This window comes from Mya arenaria, chromosome 9, assembly GCF_026914265.1.
Source record: "Mya arenaria isolate MELC-2E11 chromosome 9, ASM2691426v1".
NCBI classification, from domain to species: Eukaryota; Metazoa; Mollusca; class Bivalvia; order Myida; family Myidae; genus Mya; species Mya arenaria.
In genome coordinates, this window is record NC_069130.1 from 52264973 (window position 1) to 52288941 (window position 23969).

The 23969-nt window shown below is 35.0% G+C and overlaps 1 protein-coding gene across 1 annotated transcript in view; it reads right to left on the minus strand.

The window, feature by feature from the left end:
• The window catches only part of LOC128246170 (leucine-rich repeat-containing protein 71-like), a 28259-nt gene extending 18840 nt beyond the window's left edge, over positions 1–9419 (minus strand). The window contains exons 1-3 of the mRNA XM_052964360.1: positions 9363–9419; positions 7876–7966; positions 3376–3435 (exon numbers count right to left, since the gene is read on the minus strand). Of these exons, the coding sequence (XP_052820320.1) occupies positions 3376–3435; positions 7876–7966; positions 9363–9419 (208 nt within the window). The remainder of the gene's footprint in view (positions 1–3375; positions 3436–7875; positions 7967–9362) is intronic.
• Between the last annotated feature and the right edge of the window lie 14550 nt (positions 9420–23969).

A 23969-nucleotide genomic window follows, 5' to 3' on the forward strand; every position in this document is an offset into this window, starting at 1 on the left:
TAAGCCTTTTACACTCTTTCCATCGCTACATAGATACGCCTTTTACACTCTTTTCATAGCCTCATAGATACGCTTTGAAACTATTTTCATAGCCTCATGTATACGCCTTTTACACTCTTTTCATAGCTGCTGTCGCGTAACGTAGTATAAACACTTTAAAGTGTCACGTAACATAAAAGTTACGTATGAAACACTTTAAAGTAATAACTAAAATCAATAGTAGAATTCAAAGTTTATTTGTAACAAAAAAAGCAAATACTTCATCATGGTGATCAAATGTAGATTTACTTAGATGCTGACAGTTCGTGATAGCCGCTGGCTATTAGACCAATTAGCGTGACAGTTCATGACTGTAGAATACATCTTTTTGTATATAACAAGAAATTAGATATGCACACCTGTCACAAACTAGACGAAATCAGCAGTATATATGAACGCATGTTTTAATGTAGAGAGAGTTGGAGTGAGGTTAGGCACGGCAAGGAGACCGGCCTTGGGTCCTTAATGGACGGCAGTTAGGATGTGGGATTACATTAAATGTCATGCTGTATTATATACTGATTATTATACTTAGAAAGAACGTGGAACAATAAAGACTTAGAACACTTGAACAGTTGTTGGTTGGTTACTGAACGAACTATCACGAAAGTTAAGTGAGCGTTGGCATTACGCGACACTGCATAGATACACCTTTTACTCCTCTAATCATAGCCCCTGGATAGATATGCCTTTACTCCTCTAACCATAGCTTCATAGATATGCCTTTTACTCTTTAATCATAGCCTCATAGATATATCTTTAAACTCTTTTCATAGCCTCATAGATATGCCTTTGACACTCTTTCCATAGCCTAATAGATACACCTTTTGCTCCTCTAATCATAGCTTCAAAGATATGCTTTTCCCACTCTTTCCATAGCCTCACAGACACGCCTTTTACTACTCTAACCATAGCCTTATAGATATGCCTTTTCAACTCTTTCCATCATAAAGCCTCATAGATATGCCTTTTACTCCTCTAACCATAGCCTCATAGATACACCTTTTCACTCCTCTATCCATTACCTCATAGATACCCCTGTTCATAGCCTCATAGATGTGCCTTTTCACTTCTCTATCCATCACCTCATAGATATCTCTATCCATAGACTCATATATGCATTTTTACTCTTCAATCCTTGGCCTCATTGATTCGCTTTTTACTTTCAAATTATATAACAACGGGAGTATTTAACAATTAGAAGCAGCTGAGGTGGCAAGGGCCTCCGCAATGAAGGAAAGGGTTAATAAACAGCAACATAATAATGATAGTTTTCAGAATAAATGTATTTAGGCATAAAAAAACTGTTTGTAGCACATTTTGGTTTGACCCACAAAACTGCATGTAAGAATGAGGGTAGGGGTTATTTTACAAACCAATGAAATTGCTCATGAGTTATACTAACACATATGAGGTTCGCCTGGCTTTGCAAAAGATCCTGAAATTGTTTGCAGCAGAGATGGGATATATATAAGTGTTCACTGTTTGATTATATGCCATCTGATTGTGGTACAAAATGCATGCTGTGATGGTTCTTTAACAGGTCCAGGAGCTAACAAAATTATATCCCAAGTCTTGTACCTCCTTATAAGGCCTAAAAAAAGTTTGGTTCAAGTTACCTGACACTACATATACCTATGAAAATAGGCGCCGATTCTACTGTTTTGGTAGTCCATTGGTAAAAAAAGAAAAATGAATAAAAATAAATAACTTAAATGCCATTTCCAAATGATGATAATAACATTCTTACATAAAGCATAAAAAAATGAAACATTAATGTACCTACCCTGTTTTTGAAATGGATGTAATCCTAACTAAACCATTTTTTTGGCCTACCTAGTCACTAGAAGCATTAATTTAAACCATAACAGGAAAGAAAGCACCACAGAGCAAGCAACAACACCTGTCTGTTCTATCAGTCATAAAATGGGGATAACTTATGCACCATGCTTTACATGTGCAAACTGTCTCTTGAAACATGTGTACCAAGTTTCATTTGAATATCTTGAACGACAATACCTGTCTGTTCTTTCATTCATAAAAGGGGCATAACTTATGCCCCATGCGTATTACATGTGTGTCTCTTGCAACAAGTGTACCAAGTTTCAGTTGAATATCTTGAACAAGAGTTATGGCCAATTTGAAAGTATTTACACTATTATAACTAGATGCATGAGGACTCAAACAAAATCGACCTAAGGCTATGACAATACCTCGACTTTTTTTCTTTGCAACATTATAAGCAATACGTTTTTGGCGAACTGCATTACTACTGGAATATCTATTTAGCAAATTGCATTGGATAGCTGAAAGTTGTCATACATATTGTAAATCTGCTCTCTACATTTGTCAAAATATAATGCAAATCCTACTATTGAATTGTGTTGGCCAAAAAGTATTGCCAAATTGAAATATCAATACATATGCCAAAATTGGTTGGGTTACCTGCGAAAGATATTTTGCAAAGAGTTTTGCCAAAAAACAATACCTATTTGCCAAAATGTATTAAAATCTCCAATATCCATTTGCCAAAACATATTGAGAACTCCAATAACCATTTGCCAAAACATATTGAGAACTCCAATATCCATTTGCCAAAACATATTGAGAACTCCAATATCCATTTGCCAAAACATATTGAGAACTCCAATATCCATTTGCCAAAACATATTGAGAACTCCAATATCCATTTGCCAAAACATATTGAGAGCTCCAATATCCATTTGCCAAAACATATTGAAAGCTCCAGTTTCCATTTGCCAAAACATATTGAAAGCTCCAGTTTCCATTTGCCAAAACATATTGAAAGCTCCAGTTTCCATTTGCCAAAACAAGAAATTATTTGCTGAAGAAAATAGCAAAAGGGAGTATGAATTTCCAATTATTTATATATGATCCTAGAAAAAACATTAGCAAATCAAAATCCATTAAATTTATCTAACTATATGATAAGGCATAAAAATAACATGATTGTTTCTGGTTTCTAGCCCAAAAGTAGAGTAGGAAGGTCATTTTTTTATCAGGCAAAAATTGTTTCTTGAGATTTTTCTGTTACCAAAAAAATAAAATTATATGCTTTATTTTTTTAAGAACATCAGAACAATCACTTTAAGCATCCCTGGTATAAATGTTTTATTTTTATTTCTTTCTAAAAAAATGATAAAATATTTCTCATGGCAATAAAAAAGTTTTCGGGTCAGGGCAAAAAAAACTTTTGGAAACCAGAACCAAACAATATTTGTTTATGCATCAGGTTAAGGTGACTATATTTCATGCATTATATACAGTAAATATAATCTATATTCAGACTTGTATTTTTTAACATGCAAAACTTACTATGGTCATGTTTTGGACTACCTGACCTATGTGAGTGACCTTGGCTGACCTTTAAATGATCTAAGACACCAAACAATGACTACAAATAGTCATACAACATAATGCACCTTAAGTCTATTGTAATCACAGCCCCTCAGGTCTGGGGGTATATCAGGGATAGCAGGGGAAATTGGTCTTGTTTTTAGCTTCCAGGTGGCCCCGCAGTGCCAAGTGACTGCGGTGGTTTTGTTTTCGCGCCAAAAATACTGGGGAATAGGCCAATTAGCTAGGATGCACCTCAGGGGTGCGGGAGCTTTTGGCTGGAATTTTACCAGCAATTTATCTCCGCACAGCGGAGATTTTAACAAGGGTTCAGGCTGGACCAAAAGTCAAAATCCCCACTATTCCCCTGACCAAGGGGGGCCATGGTTACAATTGACTGGTGCCTAAACATAACATGTCTGGAGTTAACTAGGGGATCCAGAGGGAGGCATCCAGTGCACGCCTCCACTAAAATCACCATTTTAGACTAGAACCCGCCTGCCAACATTTTAAACCAAATAAATTTCGGTTCTGTGGGAAGGGCGCAAGTCAAAAGGTTACGCCCCTAAGTAACGTCCCCTCTAGCGTCAAATTCTGGATCTGCCCCGGCCTCTGGCATTGTGCAACCCCACAATTTATGATCTACGATAGCAAACAATGCTGACTACATAAATACTTACAACATTAAATAATATTTATACTATAATTTTATTTTATAGTGTTAATGCTGCACTCCTACAGTGACTGATTTGGTAACATTTTTAAATTTTGTCTCAGAATACGCTTGTTTTAGCATTGATCAATTCTTATAGCTTAAAGATATCTCACAATAGAGCAGTGATTTAAATTGTTTTGAAAACTGACGTAAATTAAGATTTTCTGTAAGCGTAAGAAAGACTTTTAACCATGAAACATCAATTTTTGAATGTAAATATTAAACACTGCGATCTGATCTTTAATCAGATGTGTTATATCAGATATCTATGCAAAATTTGGCTTATTCAAAGACAAAAAATAAAAAATGTCAAAAGGTTAAAAAAATCTGAGAGAGTGCAGCTTTTTCCTGAATAAACCGTTTTTGTAGAATGTACCAAAGCCATTATATTTTGATGTTGCTATTTTGGAACCATATGGTATTAACCCTATTTAATGTGATCTAGTACTTCTAGCAAACATTATGCCTAAATGATTAAATGCTAATGCAACATGAAATAACAGTATTTTAGTACATTTTGGTTGTTTTTCTTAATTGCTCTAAATTTTATAATATATTGTTACCAAACTGCTAAAATTTTGTCATTAATTAGTTTAATTAAGTGGGTTATTTAGAAGCTTGCTTGTTTAGAGGCATTTTGTGCTCAACACTTAAAATTTAGCATTTATTTTTTGCCTTCTTAACATTTATAAGTCCGTGCCAGGCTCATGAATGGTGACAACCTGTTGTCTTAATTGTATTGCAGACCAAAAATAAATGCTAAGTATTACCACGGACCTATAAACCATGGACTTGCAACTGCAAGTGAAACGATAACAAATAATCATTTACCCACAATCCTTAGCGAGCGCTCGGCAAATATAGGAAAATTCCGCCGAATCTCCGATCGGTGATTAACGGCAATCTTCGGTTATTTCCGCCAACTCTGCTTATAATGCATTGTTCGTTATAGATTTAATTATAATTAATAACTGTGATTTTAATGAGATTCAATTGGACTATTATCAACTCAAATGAAAGTACCGCGCATTTGAGTAAATTTTAATTAATGTTTTCCTACATGTATATATTCGGCAGATGTTGGACGTCTCGAAAATGACCACACGGTAAGATCTCGGAATGAAATCCCGCTGCACGCGTGAATTTGAGATTATCGCATTAACACAGATGAGAGTTGCCAATCCATGTTTTATAGGTCCATGGTATTACTTACAATGATGTTTTGATAGAGCATAAGGTGATGAATATCAAATACAATTGAAATATAGTGTAGTCGAATGCATTAACAGTGATGGTATATTATTGAATGAAGATACATGTATAAGCATTATTGATTTTTGAGCATGATTGTAGATTTTCCTAAATAGTAATGCACCAGTCAATTGTAACCACGGCCCACCCAGGTCTGGGGGTATACCGGGGATAGCCGGGAAAAGGGCCGTTATTTTACTTCCCAGGTGCCCCCGCAGGGCCGGGGGACCGCGGTGGTTATGTCATAGCGCCAAATTTAGCGGAGATTGGGCCTTATATAGAGTCTCTGGGGTGCGGGGGCATTTGGCCGGGGTTTAACCATCAGTTCGTCCCCGCAGGGCGGGGATTCTACCCGGGGTTGGCTGGACCAAAAGTCAAAGTCCCAGCTATTCCCCGGACCTGGGGGGGGGGGGCGTGGTTACAATTGACTGGTGCATAATGAATTATGTAAGTGATATATGTTGCAAGATAGAGATTACATAGAAAATGAGAATATCAACGATGGCATGAAAGTATAATTTTGTTTTCAAAGTCTGCAGTTATTTTTAGTGTAAGTAGACTGGTTATCATAAGCATGTGTAAACGTATAAGCAATAAAAGCATCCTACTTTGATTGTGTGTTTCTTAAAGTGAAGTAAAGTATATTTATATTTTATGTCATTATAATTGGCTTCACATGAACTTTTTGTTTCTAACCATGCAACAAGTTACTCACAACATCAGAAAAATGCTCATAGAGAGGCTGCAAGACATTTTGGGTATTTAATTATTTTTACACATTTTCCTTCTGTAACAATATTCCTCAAAATAAAAAAGTTTCTGTTTGTTGTTTTTTAACAATAATAACTACATATAATAGCTCTTTTACACATCTATCACAAAAGAGCATTTTATTATATAATTAAACTTAATCTTTAAATCTACAAAGCCACTTCTGAAACATATGCAAACTAGATGCTATGAATTCAGCAAGGCCATCCACAAAAAAAATTGTTTGTTTTGAGTGGCACGAGGGACTAAATAAAAATGCCCAATTATTTTTTACAAAGACAAATCGTTTTCCTGCATCAAGTTGCTGTTTTGCTTGATATAACGTAATTGCTGTGACGTGAAAATAAAAAATAGTGCTGTTGAACGAATTCCCAGCATTCATCAGTCAAGTAAGGGACATAACTCAATGATTGTTAATATGCCTTGCTATGGATCTTCATATTGCCTCCAGCAACATTTGTACCAAGTTTCATTTCAATATCTTTTATAGCTTTTAGATATGATCCAGATTAACGTTTTTCACGTCAACATCGCAACCAAAGACATCAATGTTATCACAGCCCAATTTGTTTTCTTCATAAAAAACACAGACAAGCCTAAAATTCCCCTTCTACTGAGGCTACTGTAAACAAATGCAATTTTTTAGGGATGGCCTGAACTACACAGGCTGGCTGATTACTTTGATAGTTAAGTGGATTAATATAAAGACCATCACTATGGAAGCTTTATACTATTTTGATTAATAATATTAACCTTTTCCTTTGCTTTCTAGTGAAAACAAAAACATTCCATTAGTAAAACGGAAAAATAATTATATTGATGTCTAGAATATTCACCATAAAATTGTAAGAAAAATGTTATTCATCAACATCGATGATGTCCTTAATACTGATGCTGATGTTGATGAATATGATGGTGGTGGTGGTAGCGATGACAAAGACAATGACAATGATGATGATGATGATGATGATGATGGTGTAGACAATGATGATGATGATGGTGGTGATGATGATGACGATGATTGATGATGATGATAATGATGACTGTAATGATCATGATGAGGCAAATGAAGTTGACAATAACAAAATGTGATAAAGACAACCAAATATCAAAACAACAGATTCAAAATCATGTTGAAATTACAGCTTCAAATAACATAATTATTTAACAATAACTAAAAAACAATACAAGTCAAAACTAAAGCTTTTCACTCCAGAATTTGCAAGTAAACAGCTAGTTATTACCTGGTGGAGCTTTAATATCAATAAAAGTAGCAAAATAAAATAATATATGTTGTTCAACTTTGATAAAATAAGTTTTTAAATGCAATAACAAGAAAAAAATCAGAGCAACTTTTAAAACTCAATGCTTACAATACAGAAACTATGATTGCAATAACCATGCATGCAAAATTCAATCACTGCAAAAATAGCTCACAATATACTAGATCTACTGAACCAAATCAAGTGCATTTTTTCAATAACATGCAAGTTCCATTGTTAAAGATGGTAGCCATTGATATGATTTGATTTAATACTTATGATAAGTTTTAAAAGGGTTCCATTCGTAATTTTGTAAAACTATTTATTTTGCTTTCAGACACTTCTAAAAATGAAGTTTATTGCCATTCAAACCAAAATACCAAGTCTCAGAATGTCTTTAAAATCAATCTAACTTACTGGAACATTGGAATTTGCAAGTCAAAAATCAATGGTAAATTTCAAACAAAGGGAGAAAACTACCTTTCTTTGCTGCTGGTTTCTCTTCCTTGTCCTTTTTGCCCTTGGTTTTATCATGTTTTTCCTCTTTTTCGTCCTTACCTCCCTTGGCATCCTAAAGACACAAGGTTCAATATTAATGGAAAACTAGCCAACTAGGTTTTAGGGTAACTGGCCAGAGATTGTAGGCAAGGATCTCATATATACTCAAGTGTCCTAAACGGTCCACCTTAAACCTTTTAATTTGACAAGATTCGTCAAAGTGAAGTGGTTGAAAAAATGTGAAAACAAGCAACAAAAATTAAAATTTTATACCAAAAATAATTATATAAATACTTACATAATTTTTATTCAAATATATGAGTAAATAAAAACAGTTCATCTATAAAATTTAATAACAATGCTGTTATAAACTGTATTTAACTTTTAACAAAGTTCTGAACATTAGACCTTTATAATGTTACATAAACCAACTATCAACTTGGCTTAGTTTAAACTTTATTGATTTTCAACGATTGTGAAGAAAGTAATATTACTTATACTACGATATTGCGCATGAGTCTTGTGTTGTTGGGGGAACCGGAGAGCCAGGAGTAAACCAACTTTGTCTGGCGTGGTGACCACCAACCAAACTACAGGCGCCCAGGAATAAAACCTGGTTCGCCTTGAAGAGAAGCGTGTGCGCTTACCACTTTGGTTACCCAATCAAACATGTGTGACTCGAGCGCATGTTTTACTCGTGTCCTCCATATCAGCTTGACGCTTAATTTTTTTAACAATACACACATATATATATATATGCACATGACAAACGCATAAGTTAAATTTAACAATGAACTATTCTAACGGCTCAAGGAAAAAATACAACACAGAATGCATGTACAGAGAACATCAAATTACCGTTACAAATATAAGTTGGGCTTGTGTATATGAAAATTGTGACAGTACAAGCAAGAATGTTATTAAACGTATTGAATATAAAAGTAAAACACAAACTATACAAAACAACCGATTTATATTTTACAAAACATATAAGGAAATGAAGGCCTTATATGCACGATACAAATACTTCACAATAAAGTAATATATAACCAGCTGTCCTCATAACGAAAACATAATGATTCAAGGACATTTCCCATTTCCTACTTTGGCAGACGTGTTCCTGTTTTGTATGCCACGCGTACCAGTAAAACAATGAAAGCTACATGGACAACCCCTATAGTCAGTCACTACATTGGTTAATAATAATTTAATTCATTGGTTTGAAACGCTGTATCCCTGCATTTGTTTGAAAGAGATGATAATTCTTTTCTGTTCTTTCTCAATATCAAAGCTACTTTTCCGTAGCACACACATGTTACAATGCTACACGACATAACATTACATACATGAACTATGTAAGCTACAAATTGAACTATCTTGGTACTCTCTTTAAAACGGCAATACCCATCCGAGCTGTTTGCATTTGCGACAAATGAAGGACTAGCTAATGCTAGACTTATAACAATTACTCCTCCTCCAAGGAATTTTGCCTGATGGGCCAATGTTATGTCTCGTTTTCCTGACATCTTTCTATATCGCTCGACAGCAACGATGGCCATAATATTACTAGAGGCTAGATAACATGTATTCAAAAACAAAAAGTGTATGGGACAAAATATTGATGGCATGTATATATCCCATATATGAGTAATAAAAATCGGCGCGCAGACAAATAAAGAACACATATCACAAAATGTCAAGTAAAATATCATCCAGTCGACAGTCGTCCTCTCCTGTAACATGCGATGGATATGTATAACAATTGCATTTCCGGGTACACCAAGAATAAATGCAAGAGAAATCCACACTGTCACTACATGTTTGCTCCATCCAGGTACTCGTTGAATGAGTACCAAGTCACCGTCTTGTCCCATAGTTTCATTAATCTGACCATAGGTTATATTCATTTTGTCTCAACGTTTCTTTTGTTTTATCCCACCGTTTTATATCACTTGTCCAATCGCTTTATTTATGTTGTCCAACCGTTTCATTTATTTTGTCTAAACCGCTTTATTCATGTTGTCGAACCATTTCATTCGTTTTGACTAAACCGCTTTATTCATGTTGTCGAACCATTTCATTCGTTTTGTCTAAACCGCTTTATTCATGTTGTCGAACCATTTCATTCGTTTTGACTAAACCGCTTTATTCATGTTGTCCAACCGTTTCATTTATTTTGTCCAACCGCTTTATTCATGTTGTCCAACCGTTTCATTCTTTTTTTCTAAACCGCTTTATTTCTGTTGTCCAACCGTGTCATTTGTTTGCCCCGCCACTTCCTTTCTTTTGCCTTCAATATGGGAAGTACTCGGCGAAGGCAGCGCTTCTAAATGTCAGTGGTCGGTGAAGAAGTTGGCCGCCTATGTGTATCGCATTTCACCCAATAGAGCACTAGAGAACTGAAATCGATGTTTCATGAACACGTAGTCGAATCATTTTGTATGCCTGTACGAGTACATTGCTTTTGGGAAACACTTTACAAAATCAATTAATAATCTGGTTTATGTTTTCTTTAATAAAGTATATATGTAGTTTCTATGTATTTGTATCAATTTCGAAAAAAACACACGACAATGTACATATACAATATATGTTCTATGTACTTATATTGACATATGTTATCATCGTTGCTGATCAAGATCAAGACTTTATGTCGTGATAAATGGCATATTTGGTACGTTTCATTCACATGCATTTCATATTCGAATTATGGCTAAAAACATACACAAAACAATACTATTTAGATTGTAATGAAACCATCCGATTAGGATTTCACTTTGCCCTTGGCCTATTCAAAACACTGTGTGTCTAATTCCGGTACCTCTTGGCACGCCAATCATGATTAATTCTATGTTTGACGGACACTCCTGAAACCTGATATGTAAGATGTACCTTAGATAAGCATGCTGCAGTGACTACTTCGACGTCAAGGTCAAAGCCATTTCACGGAGCAAGTACAGACGAATAACGACATTAGAGGTTCCTGTACGAATATGGTCCCGTTTTAATATTGTTATGTACAATATTTGAATTATGAAAGACATTGCGGGAAACTATACATTCAATAACATCAATTCATTTGTTATGGATAAGATAACGCTCAGATGATGTTTCTATTAAATTATTTTAACACATTTTGAAAGTATTGCTTATCTGAAAATATATACATGGTTTTGCATACATACTGTTGCATACATATAATTGCATTTGCATTGTTAGCAAACCACTTTTGTCGTAGTTTTTTAATACACTGGAACTCGATATTATTTTTCTGGTCATAACGTCAATAAACACCCATCACTAATGTGTTGATATTTTGTACTAGATATTACAATACTGAGCAATAATTTCACTAGATAAATAGTATATATATATTCCCCAGAGTCAGAAACAGTGCCTTTTCACACTTGTTTTGTTTGGACCAAATTGGATCTCATCATTTCAGGTGGGTGTTTACAAAATCGTTAATGACATATTTACAGGTTATGATATGATATTCGTCAATGCATGATTGAACAATTAACATATTTATTCAGTGTTCCTCGTTACAGTATCGAAAGATTACTACAAATATACATAAATACAACAATAACACAATCGGTTTGAATGTGAGACAGGACATATATAACATGATCACTATTAAATAATCAGTCTTTTAAACATTAAATGTGTATTACATATTGCTTTACATTAAAATTCAGGATGGACAAAAGAGCGTTGAATAAACTATCACAACGATCACCTATCACATAAGAAAGATAATTATGATAAAAATAATTTATTTTTAAAAGTTAACACTAAACGAAGTGAAAATGGTTGCGAAACAATATTAACAATTTTATGACGACGTTTGAATCATTTAGAATTTTTTTGAACATATTAAGTAAAATGAAATAGTACGTGATTTGCATAAGGTCAATGAACTTCATCATACCATGCCGAACAAAGAATTGTGTTTTGAAAATGCTCTACTTAAATTATCATTTACATTGCAAATACAAACAAAGTGAAACTCATCTTTAATATCACCACTATTACATATATATATTACGAGCGTTGATTATGAGCAATTATGTTGCTAACTTAACGCCCAGTTTCAATACGTTACTGATGAAACGAAAGTCTCAATTTAGAAAAAAAGAATTCGATACTTTGAAGCAACTTCATCGAGATACTCAGAGCGTTCGAAATAAGAGTTTCAAAAAGTGTATAAGTACTCAGAACGGGGCTGTTATTCATCACTGCACCAATTGTTTAAACTGATCAATAATGCGTTCTTTAAAAACTTTATAAAACAATTTCATATCGACACAGTTTGGATCAATCCAAACATTTGAAAGGCAAGTCCAGCAACATTTCTACATTACTAGCCCAGTTAGACTTTCTTTTCTTACTGTGGGCTAAAAGATCCTTATACTATTTGCTGACTATAATATAATCGTTATTTAATGTTTCACCAACATTTTAGTATTGTTATACACCTTGTTATAAACAATGGGCATCTACCAAGTTTATCATATAGTGATGTATATGACTGTTCTACGTGTTATAATGATTTACAAAAAAATCAAATGAACCCCTGCAATCTCTTTACTTTTTCCAAACCCATAAATAGTCTGATGATACAAATGCGTACAATAATTGATACATCGTACTTGGCTTTAGAGGATTGTGGAATGCCCCATTGTTAACATGTCATATGCAAATAAATTAAGTAAATAAAGTATTACATATATGTCTTCTAAGGTTATACCCGAATAAACACTATCCAATTAAAACAACTCCAGATGTTTTAAAAGTCGGAAAATAATATCAGGGACATAAATTATCTTTGCTTTTAGCTATGGAATATTCAAAGAAGTCAGCAAATGTGCTATAAGAAGTCCAGAAGTCTAAAGAGTCAGTCCAGGCACTACACATAGCATCTACCACCTATAACCCAAGTCTAGGGTCGGTTCTGGCACTACATATAGCATCTAACACCTAGACTCCAAGTCTAGAGAGTTGGTAACGGTACTACACACATCAAATACCACCAAGAACTCAAGTCTAGAGAGTCGGTTCCTGTACTCCACACAGCATCTACCACCCAGACTACAAGTCCAGAGAGTCGGTCCCGGCACTCCACACAGCATCTACCACATAGACTACAAGTCCAGAGAGTCGGTCCCGGCACTCCATGCATCATCTACCACCTAGACTCCAAGTCCAGAGAGTCGGTCCCAGCACACAACCCAGCATCCACTACCTAGACTTCAAATCTAGAGAGTCGGTCCCGGCACTCCACGCATCATTTACCACTTAGGCTACAAGTCTAGAGAGCCGGTCCCGGCACTCCACGCATCATTTACCACCTAGACTACAAGTCAAGAGAGCCGATCCCGGCACTCCACGCATCATTTACCACCTAGACTACAAGTCTAGAGAGCCGGTCTCGACACTCCACGTATCATCTACCACGTAGACTACAAGTCTAGAGAGCCGGTCCCGGCACTCCACGCATCATTTACCACCTCGAGTACAAGTCTGGAGAGCCGGTCCCGGCACTCCATGCATCATTAACACCTTGACTACAAGTCTAGAGAGCCGATTCCGGCACTCGACGCAGCATCTTCCACCTAGACTTCAAGTCAAGAGAGTCGGTACCGGAACTCCATGCATCATCTACCAGATAGACTCCAAGTCTAGAGAGTTGGTAACGGTACTACACACATCAAATACCACCAAGAACTCAAGTCTAGAGAGTCGGTCCCTGTACTCCACACAGCATCTGCCACCTAGACCTCAAGTCCAGAGAGTCTATCCCGTCACTCCACGCAGCATCCACTACCTAGACTTCAAGCCTAGAGAGTCGGTTCCGGGACTCCATACAGTATTTACCACCTAGACTTCAAGTCAAGAGAGTTTATCCCGGCACTCGACGCAGCATTTACCACCTAGACATCAAGTCCAGAGAGTCGGTCCCGGCACTCCACGCATCATCTACCACTTAGACTCCAAGTCCAGAGAGTCGGTCCCGGCGCTCCATGCATCATTTACCACGTAAACTACAAGTCTAGAGAGTCGGTCCCGGCACTTCACGCATCATCTTCCACCTAGACTTCAAGTCAAGAGAGTCGGTACTGGAACTCGACGCAGCATCTTCCACCTAGACTTCAAGTGAAGAGAGTCGGTACCGGAACTCCATGCATCATCTACCACCTTGACTCCAAGTCTAGAGAGTTGGTAACGGTACTAAACACATCAAATACCACCACGAACTTAAGCCTAGAGAGTCGGTCCCGGGACTCCATACAGCATTTACCACCTAGACTTCAAGTCAAGAGAGTTTTTCCCGGCACTCGACGCAGAATTTACCACCTAGACTACAAGTCTAGAGAGCCGGTCTCGGCACTCCACGCATCATTTACCACTTAGACTACAAGTCTAGAGAGCCGGTCCCGGCACTCCACGCATCATTTACCACCTAGACTACTAGTCCAGAGAGCCGGTTCCGGCACTCGACGCAGCATCTTCCACCTAGACTTCAAGTCAAGAGAGTCGGTCTCGGCACTCCACACAGCATCTTCCACCTAGATATCAAGTCAAGAGAGTCGGTCCCGGCACTCGATCCAACATATACCACCTAGACCATAAGTCAGTAGAGTCGGTCCCAGCTATCCACACAGCATCTACCTCCTGGACTTCATTTGCGCATTTGTATTTAAAACGGTTTAAGATAGTAGTCAAATGTTAGAATGTCACAGTTTTGAACTAGTAAGTGTAAAATGATGTCTATAAGGCGTACACTGAAAACATCTCTGAAAACATACAATACTGATTATAAAGTTAAAACGCCACCATTTTGCTACAAATTAACGTTTTGTTAGGTTGTATTCAAAAGTCTGTTGGACAAACCTCCAAATCTGCATAAGCGGCTCGGCTGACAATCTGATGTATGTTAGTTTAATAAGTATGCACTTCGACCTTTTGCGATGGATACCACCCATCGCTTCCCTTATAGGTATCTATGGTTTGAATTGTCAGTGACCACTAAACAAAATCATTGCGTATGTTCGGGGATCACAAGGTATTTTATTGATCGGGCTGATATGAAATTATGAGTAATTGTAATAAAAACAAAGTTAACAAAGTTAAAATAAAATAGCTCAACATGAATGAAAAGGAGTCACAGAAAGCCTAAACGATTGGCTGCAGCTCGCTGTTATGCGAGTATCTACCTCGAGCCGATTATGACCGTCAAATCCTTAAAGATGCACTCTTACTCCCAAATAAGACTTACCACAATTAATACAATTGTTTTGATATATTAATAAGGATGAATACATGTCAAAAACAATGGTTCTTATGAAGGATACCGAGTTTGATTTGAAAGAAAGGTGCATAAAACACGGCATTTCTACCTTATGCGACGATAACTGATCGCAGTAAATCTTGTAGCACTCACCAATCATTTATATTTTTGTGTTTTCAGATATTGCACACACGGTTACAATCTATTTATCATTATTAGATATTTTCAATAAATGCAAAATTTATAAGTAATTGAAGGTAAATCAGTCAAAATTTAAGTTTGATAAACACGTGTTTGTATTAATTTTGAATAAAAGTGTCAGGTTAATTATGGGCATCTTGTTTAAAGTTATGTATTTTACAACTAGTGCGAAACATGTTATTACAACATTATATTAATCACTATCGTTAGCACAATGTTACGCGAGTATGTGGTATTGTGTTGTGGGGGAAATCAGAGAACCCGGAGGTATATCTAACCCACTTTTCCGGCTTGATGACCGTAAACCAAACTTACATGCGCCCAGGCCGGGAATTAAACCTGGGTCGTATAGGTGGGAAGCGTGTGCGCTAACAACAGCGTTAGTATGATAAACTTCCGTTAGGAATGGCGTATACTAATGGTGACACCTGGACTTGCATTTTAATTATGTATGGTCAAGGTCGTTGTTTCCAAATAAATAAAAGAAAGTCGGTAAATAACTTCTAATTATAATCTTATTCAGATTAAAAATAACAAACACGTTTATTATGATAGATCTTCGTATGCGGCCTGCTCATGCGATGACGTACCATTCTGTTCTTGCTGAAAATAGGAAAAAAAATACTTGAGTGGTTTAAGTTTTAAGACTCTTAATGCATATCTATCTCGGTACATTGTTACAAATGGGCACTCCCTTGACTTTATGTAACAGCAATATTATTGATAGGAGGTTAAAGACTCAGAATATATTGACCTGTACAGGTACGGTGTGTGCCATACTCATTTACTCACATGGGAACACTTTAAAGTCAAAAGGCTTAAATACCCCCTGAATCGTAAATTCCATGGTAAAAACCTTAAAATCATCACCAATAATCAACGATTCTATACATCAAATTTCAATACATGGCGTCACACATCACCATTTAGTTTATCCTCTAAACTCAAATAGACACGGCATTAAAAGTGCCTTATAAATCAACATCCGAGCTCTCCCTGACACAGTTCAGGGGGAATGTGTCATCTAGAACCTTATCAAAGCCAAAATAAGACAGCATAGTGACATTTAGGTTCTTGTGAAAGTGCGACGTAAACAAGTGTTACACATGACCGTTAAGAAGAACAGCGTTCACTTTAGTGACTGTAAATAAAGCTTGTTATGAAAACAAATGAAGTATGCAGTTGAATTGGGCCGAACATCTACGCGGTGTTAGCAACATGGGAGATCACTGCGTTAAAGTTTGGATCAATACTGTGTGAAACCTGTAGTCTGCCACCTTATTGTGATACCTGTTGTCTGCCACTTTATACTGCCGTATTGAAAAAAACAAACCGTGTTTTGGACTATTTTACGTGGATATTTAATGAACAAAGTACCATTACAGGTAAATAGACCATATCTGCAGTAAGCAAAAATATTGACTACTGTTGTGCTATTTTCAAAATGAAAAACAGCATTGATTGAAATGATATTATTTCGGACAATGTTTTTCGGATACAACTTAAATTAACTTGATTGTATATTGCCCAATTTGTTTTGCCCGTCCATTTTTATCGAAAACAAAATCGGATGTTAATGGACGGTTTGCATTGTTAGAATTCTTAAAATTTAACACTGCTGCATGCAGATTGCGAAGTTATTTCAAATTAGAAGTTTAACCCATAGACTTGATTTTTAAGAATACAAATTATTTAAACATGGCTTCTTACCTGTAAGTTTATGGTATCCATCTATATGCCATAAAGACAATGTTTCCCTCACATTGTACTACCTTCTAAATATTGGCTTCAGTAACAACTTTCTCTGCAGAACACCTTCTATTTCAACAATTTCATCGAATCGAGGACACGAGACTTTTGGACAATGAAACCCTTCACATTAAAATGGCTTCTTACAGTCCTATAACCAATATTTGGAAACTCATGAATTATTTTTTGTGTTTCTGAATCCAGCTCTTCATTGGTTAAGTTTGAAAACTTTGAAGACATAGAGATGCCAAATTATGTTAAGCGTGTGTTCAATGTTCTTTTACTTATGCCAAAAAGAGATGCCATATATTTCTGGGAAAAGCCAGCATCAACATAATATTCCAACTTTTGTAGAGGAACATTTAACACTGGTCTGCCAATCTTTCCTCTTTCGACCGATGTACCTAGATGTACACATTCTCCGGATGAATAGTTCATGCTTGCTAGTGTTTCTAATGTTGTTTCACAAAATATCTGTGACAGTTTCAACAATTGGACTGTAAATGAAATTTCTTAAAATAATTATAATTAATTATATATCTCTGGAAATGTCAGGTATATTTTGGTAGTTTTCAGTTTCGCAGATGGGTATAACATTCCTCAATTTCTCAACTATCAGCTCTGTTAATTGATTGTCTTCCATCCTAGAAATAAAAAGCAGAGATAGAGTTAAATAAATTTTTAAAACGTTAAAAGATGCAACAAACTAATAAAATCTACTGTGGTCATTGTGAAACCATCAGATACAAACAACTGATGCCTGAAACATGTTAAATGATAGACATTACATTGTGAAACCATCAGACACAAACAATTGATGCCTGAAACATGTTAAATGATAGACATTACATTGTGAAATCATCAGACACAAACAACTGTTGCCTGCAACATGTTAAATGATAGACATTACATTGTGAACCATCAGACACAAACAATTGTTGCCTGAAACATGTTAAATGATAGACATTACATTGTGAAACCATCAGACACAAACAACTGCTGCCTGAAACATGTTAAATGATAGACATTACACGTTTCCTTGGTAAAGGTTTAATGAACTACCTTATACCGGAACCGAAGCCTCTGGCTGGTACTTTCAGGGCTTTTTTATCAAATATAGTGAAGAGCCTTAGAGGCCTTGCCTATTTGTTTTTGGAAGTTATAGCGTGTGCAATTCTACAATTGTATGTGCATTAACGGACAATATTGGGAAATGCCATATGCAATATTCCTTACTGTCTTCAAAGTGTTTCCTTTTGGTAATGACTGCAACCACATTGATCAACATTTGAATAGAGAAAAACTGATGTGCATTAAAATCTCCATATAAGTCCATAGTTTCATTTCGAATCACGTTTACCTTTGGAGAAGTATTTGTAGCTTTTAACCAATGAATAAGCTCTCGCCAGCCTTTTATACATTACCAGAAAGGAAATATGCAGGTTACATGGTAGATGTGACCTGTCCCCATGACCTACAGGTAAATGATACCAATAAATAAGTTTCAAACCAGTATCCCTATAAGTCTTAACTAAAGAACTTCAGCAAACAGGTTATATATTGTACCATTTGGGACCTGTACTTTTACCTCTTTGCTGAAAAGAACGCCGTGTCCAAACACCAATCAGTACAGTGCAGTTCCATGGTACTTATTCACTTTTACCAAGACGGTGTCTGTTTATTACCCATTGTATATTTAGCTTAATAAGCTTTCTCAGTATTACCTGCCATGAGCTGGGATATCATCAGGGATGTACGTACATTCTACTACCTCTACGTCTCATGTTTTGGTGGCATACTTGATATTTCTTTTAAATCTAGAACTGCCTTAAAGCTGTACTCTCACAGACATATTTTCAAATAGTTTCTCAGAATCAGCTGACTTTGGCAGCAATGCATGCAATTCATTCATATAAGATAACTCACAATATAATAGGTCTCAATAGAAAACCGCCGAAATTATAAATAAACCATATTACATGGACTTCCATTTGTGAATGTAAATATGAAAACCTGTGATCTAATCTGTTGTCAGCAGTCTTTTATCACTTTTTTCCTGAAATTTCCACAAGAATTGGCTCATGCCAAAGCAGTCAATCGGTGAGGGTGCAGCTTTAAAATTTAGTGTTTATTATAATCATTAACTCAATTCCTTAGTATAAGTCTAGATAGCATAAAACTCTTGTTTGGGGGATCCACTGTATTGAGACGTTGCTATTAAAAAACATCAGTCTTTATCCTCCTAGTCACAGAGATCCATTCTCATTCATCTGAGGTTTGACAATGATAAAACAAACTGTTGTACACATAGCATCATCGGTCTAGTGTGTACACGAGAATGCAGAAATCCTGCTTAAGCAATAAACAGTTAGATAAACAAATAGAAATAATGTAAATATATATAATAAAATTATTGATCATTATTTCACTATTCATACCACTTAATTTGCGACGAATGATTTTGTGAACGAATACGTATACATGTAGTTTCAGATCTACATCATCTGGTCTTAGTACAATACAACTTACATGACCAGATGATGTAGATCTTTAACTTATATACACTCATTATCCAAATCATTATATCAATGATCTTATTAGGTAAACTAACAAAGTCTTTATCAACAGTAGTGTGTACATGTTTGTATGTTAGTGTAATTGAGCAAATACTTACATGTTCGTGAAATTGTAGACTGTGGTACAACCGGGAATTTACAGGAAGTAGGCGAAGATGTTATCTCCCTTGCTGGATTCGACGGAAATAAACGAAAGAAAATCCGATTCGTTAGCTCCGCCCATTCACCTTCGTTTCTTTCCGTGACATTTATCATATAAGGCATAGGCGAAATCGTCTATCCTTGTAATTCTGAACTTGTCAATTCATTTTTGTAAACCTGGACTTGTTGGACTGCAAATGTTCATTATACGAATGCGAGTGTCGACTGTAGGATTGCAGTTTTACATATGCATGATTCGGCTTTCTAAATTACATCGTCATATTGTTAAAGGCAAGTTATACGATCTATGTTTTAGTGAGTTTATACAGGGTAGATCTGACAAATATACATTTTGACTACTATAATGACAAATGTCAAATCAATACGGAAAAACTAACGAATAGAAAGAATAAATAGCACGTATACATTGACAAATGTAAGAGACATTTAATACGATTAAGAAGCACATTGTGGGAATTACACATCTGGACTTTTGGCAACGAATAGCCTTCATAAACATCGACATATATCACAACTCGCCACAACAGATCGCGACAAACATTGGACCATTCGGAACACCTCGGCCATTTTTATTAAAAGATGGTCGAGGAGTTCCGAATGGCAGTGGACGTATTCGGCATGTACCGGATGTTGCTATTTGTAGATACATAAAGTATTTTCCCGCTATTCATAGGTCAATGATGGAATTTCTACATCGTAATATTTGGAAACTGGGTGATTTTTCTTTTCACGAATATTCGTTAAAAATAAATAAAAACTAAAACGGCACGCTGACAATTGATGACGATACGCCTGACACATTGATTTATTACAGTTAAACATGGATTAGTAGTGAAATCTACGCGTAGGAAAAGATTTTGTGTCGAAAGAACAAATTTTCAACATGGAACTGGAATATTCAGGTATTCGTGTAAAAGGGTTATAAATGTAAATAGACATTGAGCAGTTTTGTTCCTTTATGTGATTCAAAAAAGTGTGTGTTTGTAATTTATCTTTGGATTCTAAAATCATTTTTATTAGCTAAATGTTTAGACATCATGATCATATTTTTACATGTACTTATGTTCATGTTACAAATGTTTACATGTACTTATGTACATGTTACATATTTTTACATATACTTATTTACCTGATTTATGTATATGAATATGTACACTTTACCTTGATTATTTTATCTTAGAAAAATATTAAACTTAAAATTTTGTTTATAATCATTGTATGTGTTTTAGTACGCGTCTTATTTCTAACATACCATTTTACGTGTATGTTTCCGTTATTTTTTTACAAAATGCATATATTAAAAGTTAACCTGTGAGAAAATGTTGTGCGTGGTTTGAGGCTCGAACCCACGAATGCTGAGACACTAGCAAAATACATTTGCTTGGTGCTGGTCTCGCCAATTCTGTCAAAACCTGTCTGGAATCATTGTCAACAGTTTTCACTGCATATTTATGCCTACCACCCCTAACCGTCGGCTAAAACGGATATAAGCGAAAAATGTATAATATCTGTGCATTTGGATTTTTACGGTGGTAGTTTCAGATGTCGAAATTCTTTCAGATTTGACAGCTATGTATGTCCACAAAGCAGTTGCTCCTTATAAAGATGATGTGGGTATTTTATAAAAAAATACATATTTGACTTTAATTTTTGTTTTTATAAACACACTGTATTAAATAATCAAGTGGTGGTTGTGAATGATGGTGGTGGTGTTAATGATGTTGTTGATGATGATGATGATGATGATGATGATGATGATGATGATGATGATGATGATGATGATGATGATGATGATGATGGTGGTGATGATGATGGTGGTGGTAAAAATATTACACTATTTTATTTTGTATGTGTATGCCAGTATAATTATATATACTAATTTTAAAAAAAATATTTTAAAGTACAACTTCTTTTTCCTTTACAGCAAAACATTCTTGATGTATAATGTACCTAAAGGGCATGAAAAACAAATCAGCATTAACTTAGCATTAATAAGTGATCATCAGTGCACACTTTACAAGTACAACCGCCTGGGAAAAGACCAATCTTTAAATGTTTAAGAGCGAAGAATTATTGTGAAAAAATCTTAATGTTAAAATCCCAATAACATATTGAAACAGATGGTCAAACTTATGTTACATGTTATAAAATCAAAGCCGAGAACTTTCACCTTGACATTTTAGAGAGGAATTTCCGCCCGCTTTAGCTTTCTTATTTCTTCACATATTTTAGTTTAAAAGTACACTTATTATTTTAAAACACTGCATTCTGAGGTAATATCATAAGTTAAATGCATTTATTTGAATGAGTATATTTAATGAACAAGTCCAACTAAGCTTTATCATTTATTACAAGAATAAGGTTGATTTTTAGGCATTTTATTAGGTATGAAAATGTATGGTTACATGACATAATAGATATATTCTTTAAAACTGGACTGTAACATATCATAAATTGTCTTTTAAATTGCTCAATTGACATCATAGAAAATATTTAAAATGATTTCACCAGCTGGTCTTAGATATAACTATTTTCTATGAATTAAATAAAACTGCTCTGTTCCAAAAAGTCAAAAGATCAATCAAAATATTATTTTTTTCCATTTCGTTCAATATTGTTTTCGTTTGAGCTTTAGTTTTCAATTAACTTTAATAAAAGTGTGTATTACGTGGCTAATACCTTAAAACGAAATGCAATATGTTTGAAATGTTTTGTTCTATTTAAGCGATACATATTCTACCTTACTCGACCTTCAGCCCTGTTCTTTATTTCCTTAAATAATGCTAAAGTGTAGTATCTTACCCTTTTTGTTACATAGCAAATTGTGACATTATTTCTGTTTGGATAAAGTATTATAATGTTATAAGCATTTCAATTCTATATTTCAATTGCACACGTATATGATTGAAACTACTTTTAAAATTCACATAGAATATATTAATGAAAGTCAAATCGATTACTTATAAGTGGTGTTTAATGCCTACCATTAAATACAAATCAACACCCTACCTTAATTCAATCTTATCAGATTGAGGATGTTCAAATAACGGAATAAGCGCTAAAACGCTGTCAACATGTGAGTAGGCTGTATAATAAATCATTGTGACAATGATATAACCAGTAAAGTGCGCTTTTAAATATGGCATGTGTAATCAAATATGTTTGAAAAAGATATCATATTCAACATGTTGCTGCATTACATTTAGAATAAAATAAGATATAAATCACACGGTTCAATTCTTACATTAAGGTATTCCTGGAATTGATTCTTATTCATAAAAGGCCCATTACTTCCATGTTTGTTGTTGAAATAATAGAAAAATGAATAAAGTAAATATCAGGATGATGAGTTAAAAATGAGATTAATTTCATTTTCTTCATGATCAAAATGAGACTTAAAATTAGAATTCGATGAATTAAGGATACGATCTTGGATACTCACGGTTTTTAATAGGGGACCAGTGCTACTACATCGTTGTTGACAAATGCTTTAACATGTTGTCATATAAAATATACACACAATTAACATTAACATTCAAATGTATATATGTATGTTTAACAGGTTAAGTCAGTATACCTTTTTACTTTTAAGTTATTTGTGTCGATACTATTCGCTATCAGACAGAATGTTACTGTGAAGCATGCAACCAGTTAATTGCTTCTTTACTTGTCAATTTATACAAATACATTGACGAAAACAGAGAGAAGGGCTTTCATAACTTGCAATTGAATCAAAACCTAATGTGCAAAAAATCACAACATGCAAACAGCGTTAGGTCAACAGCATGGTTACATATTTTTCAAAAGAAGTACAAGAAGACTAGAGCGATGACGATGAGGCTTGAGTAATCCATTTACCTCTTGTAAATTTAGACCCACTAACGAGATAAACAAAATTGCGACCAAACAAATCTCCGCTTCACACTTTATTTTATTGTTTGAGCGACAATTATATAAGGGAACTAACTATTTAAAGTATGTTTATCGCAAACAGTAGGTTTAGTTTAGCCACCGGATGTTTCGGTTCAGTCCTTCTTAAATGGCATCTCGCTATTGCGTTAAAGTTGAAGCAATGCTAGAGGTAAGTATTTAGT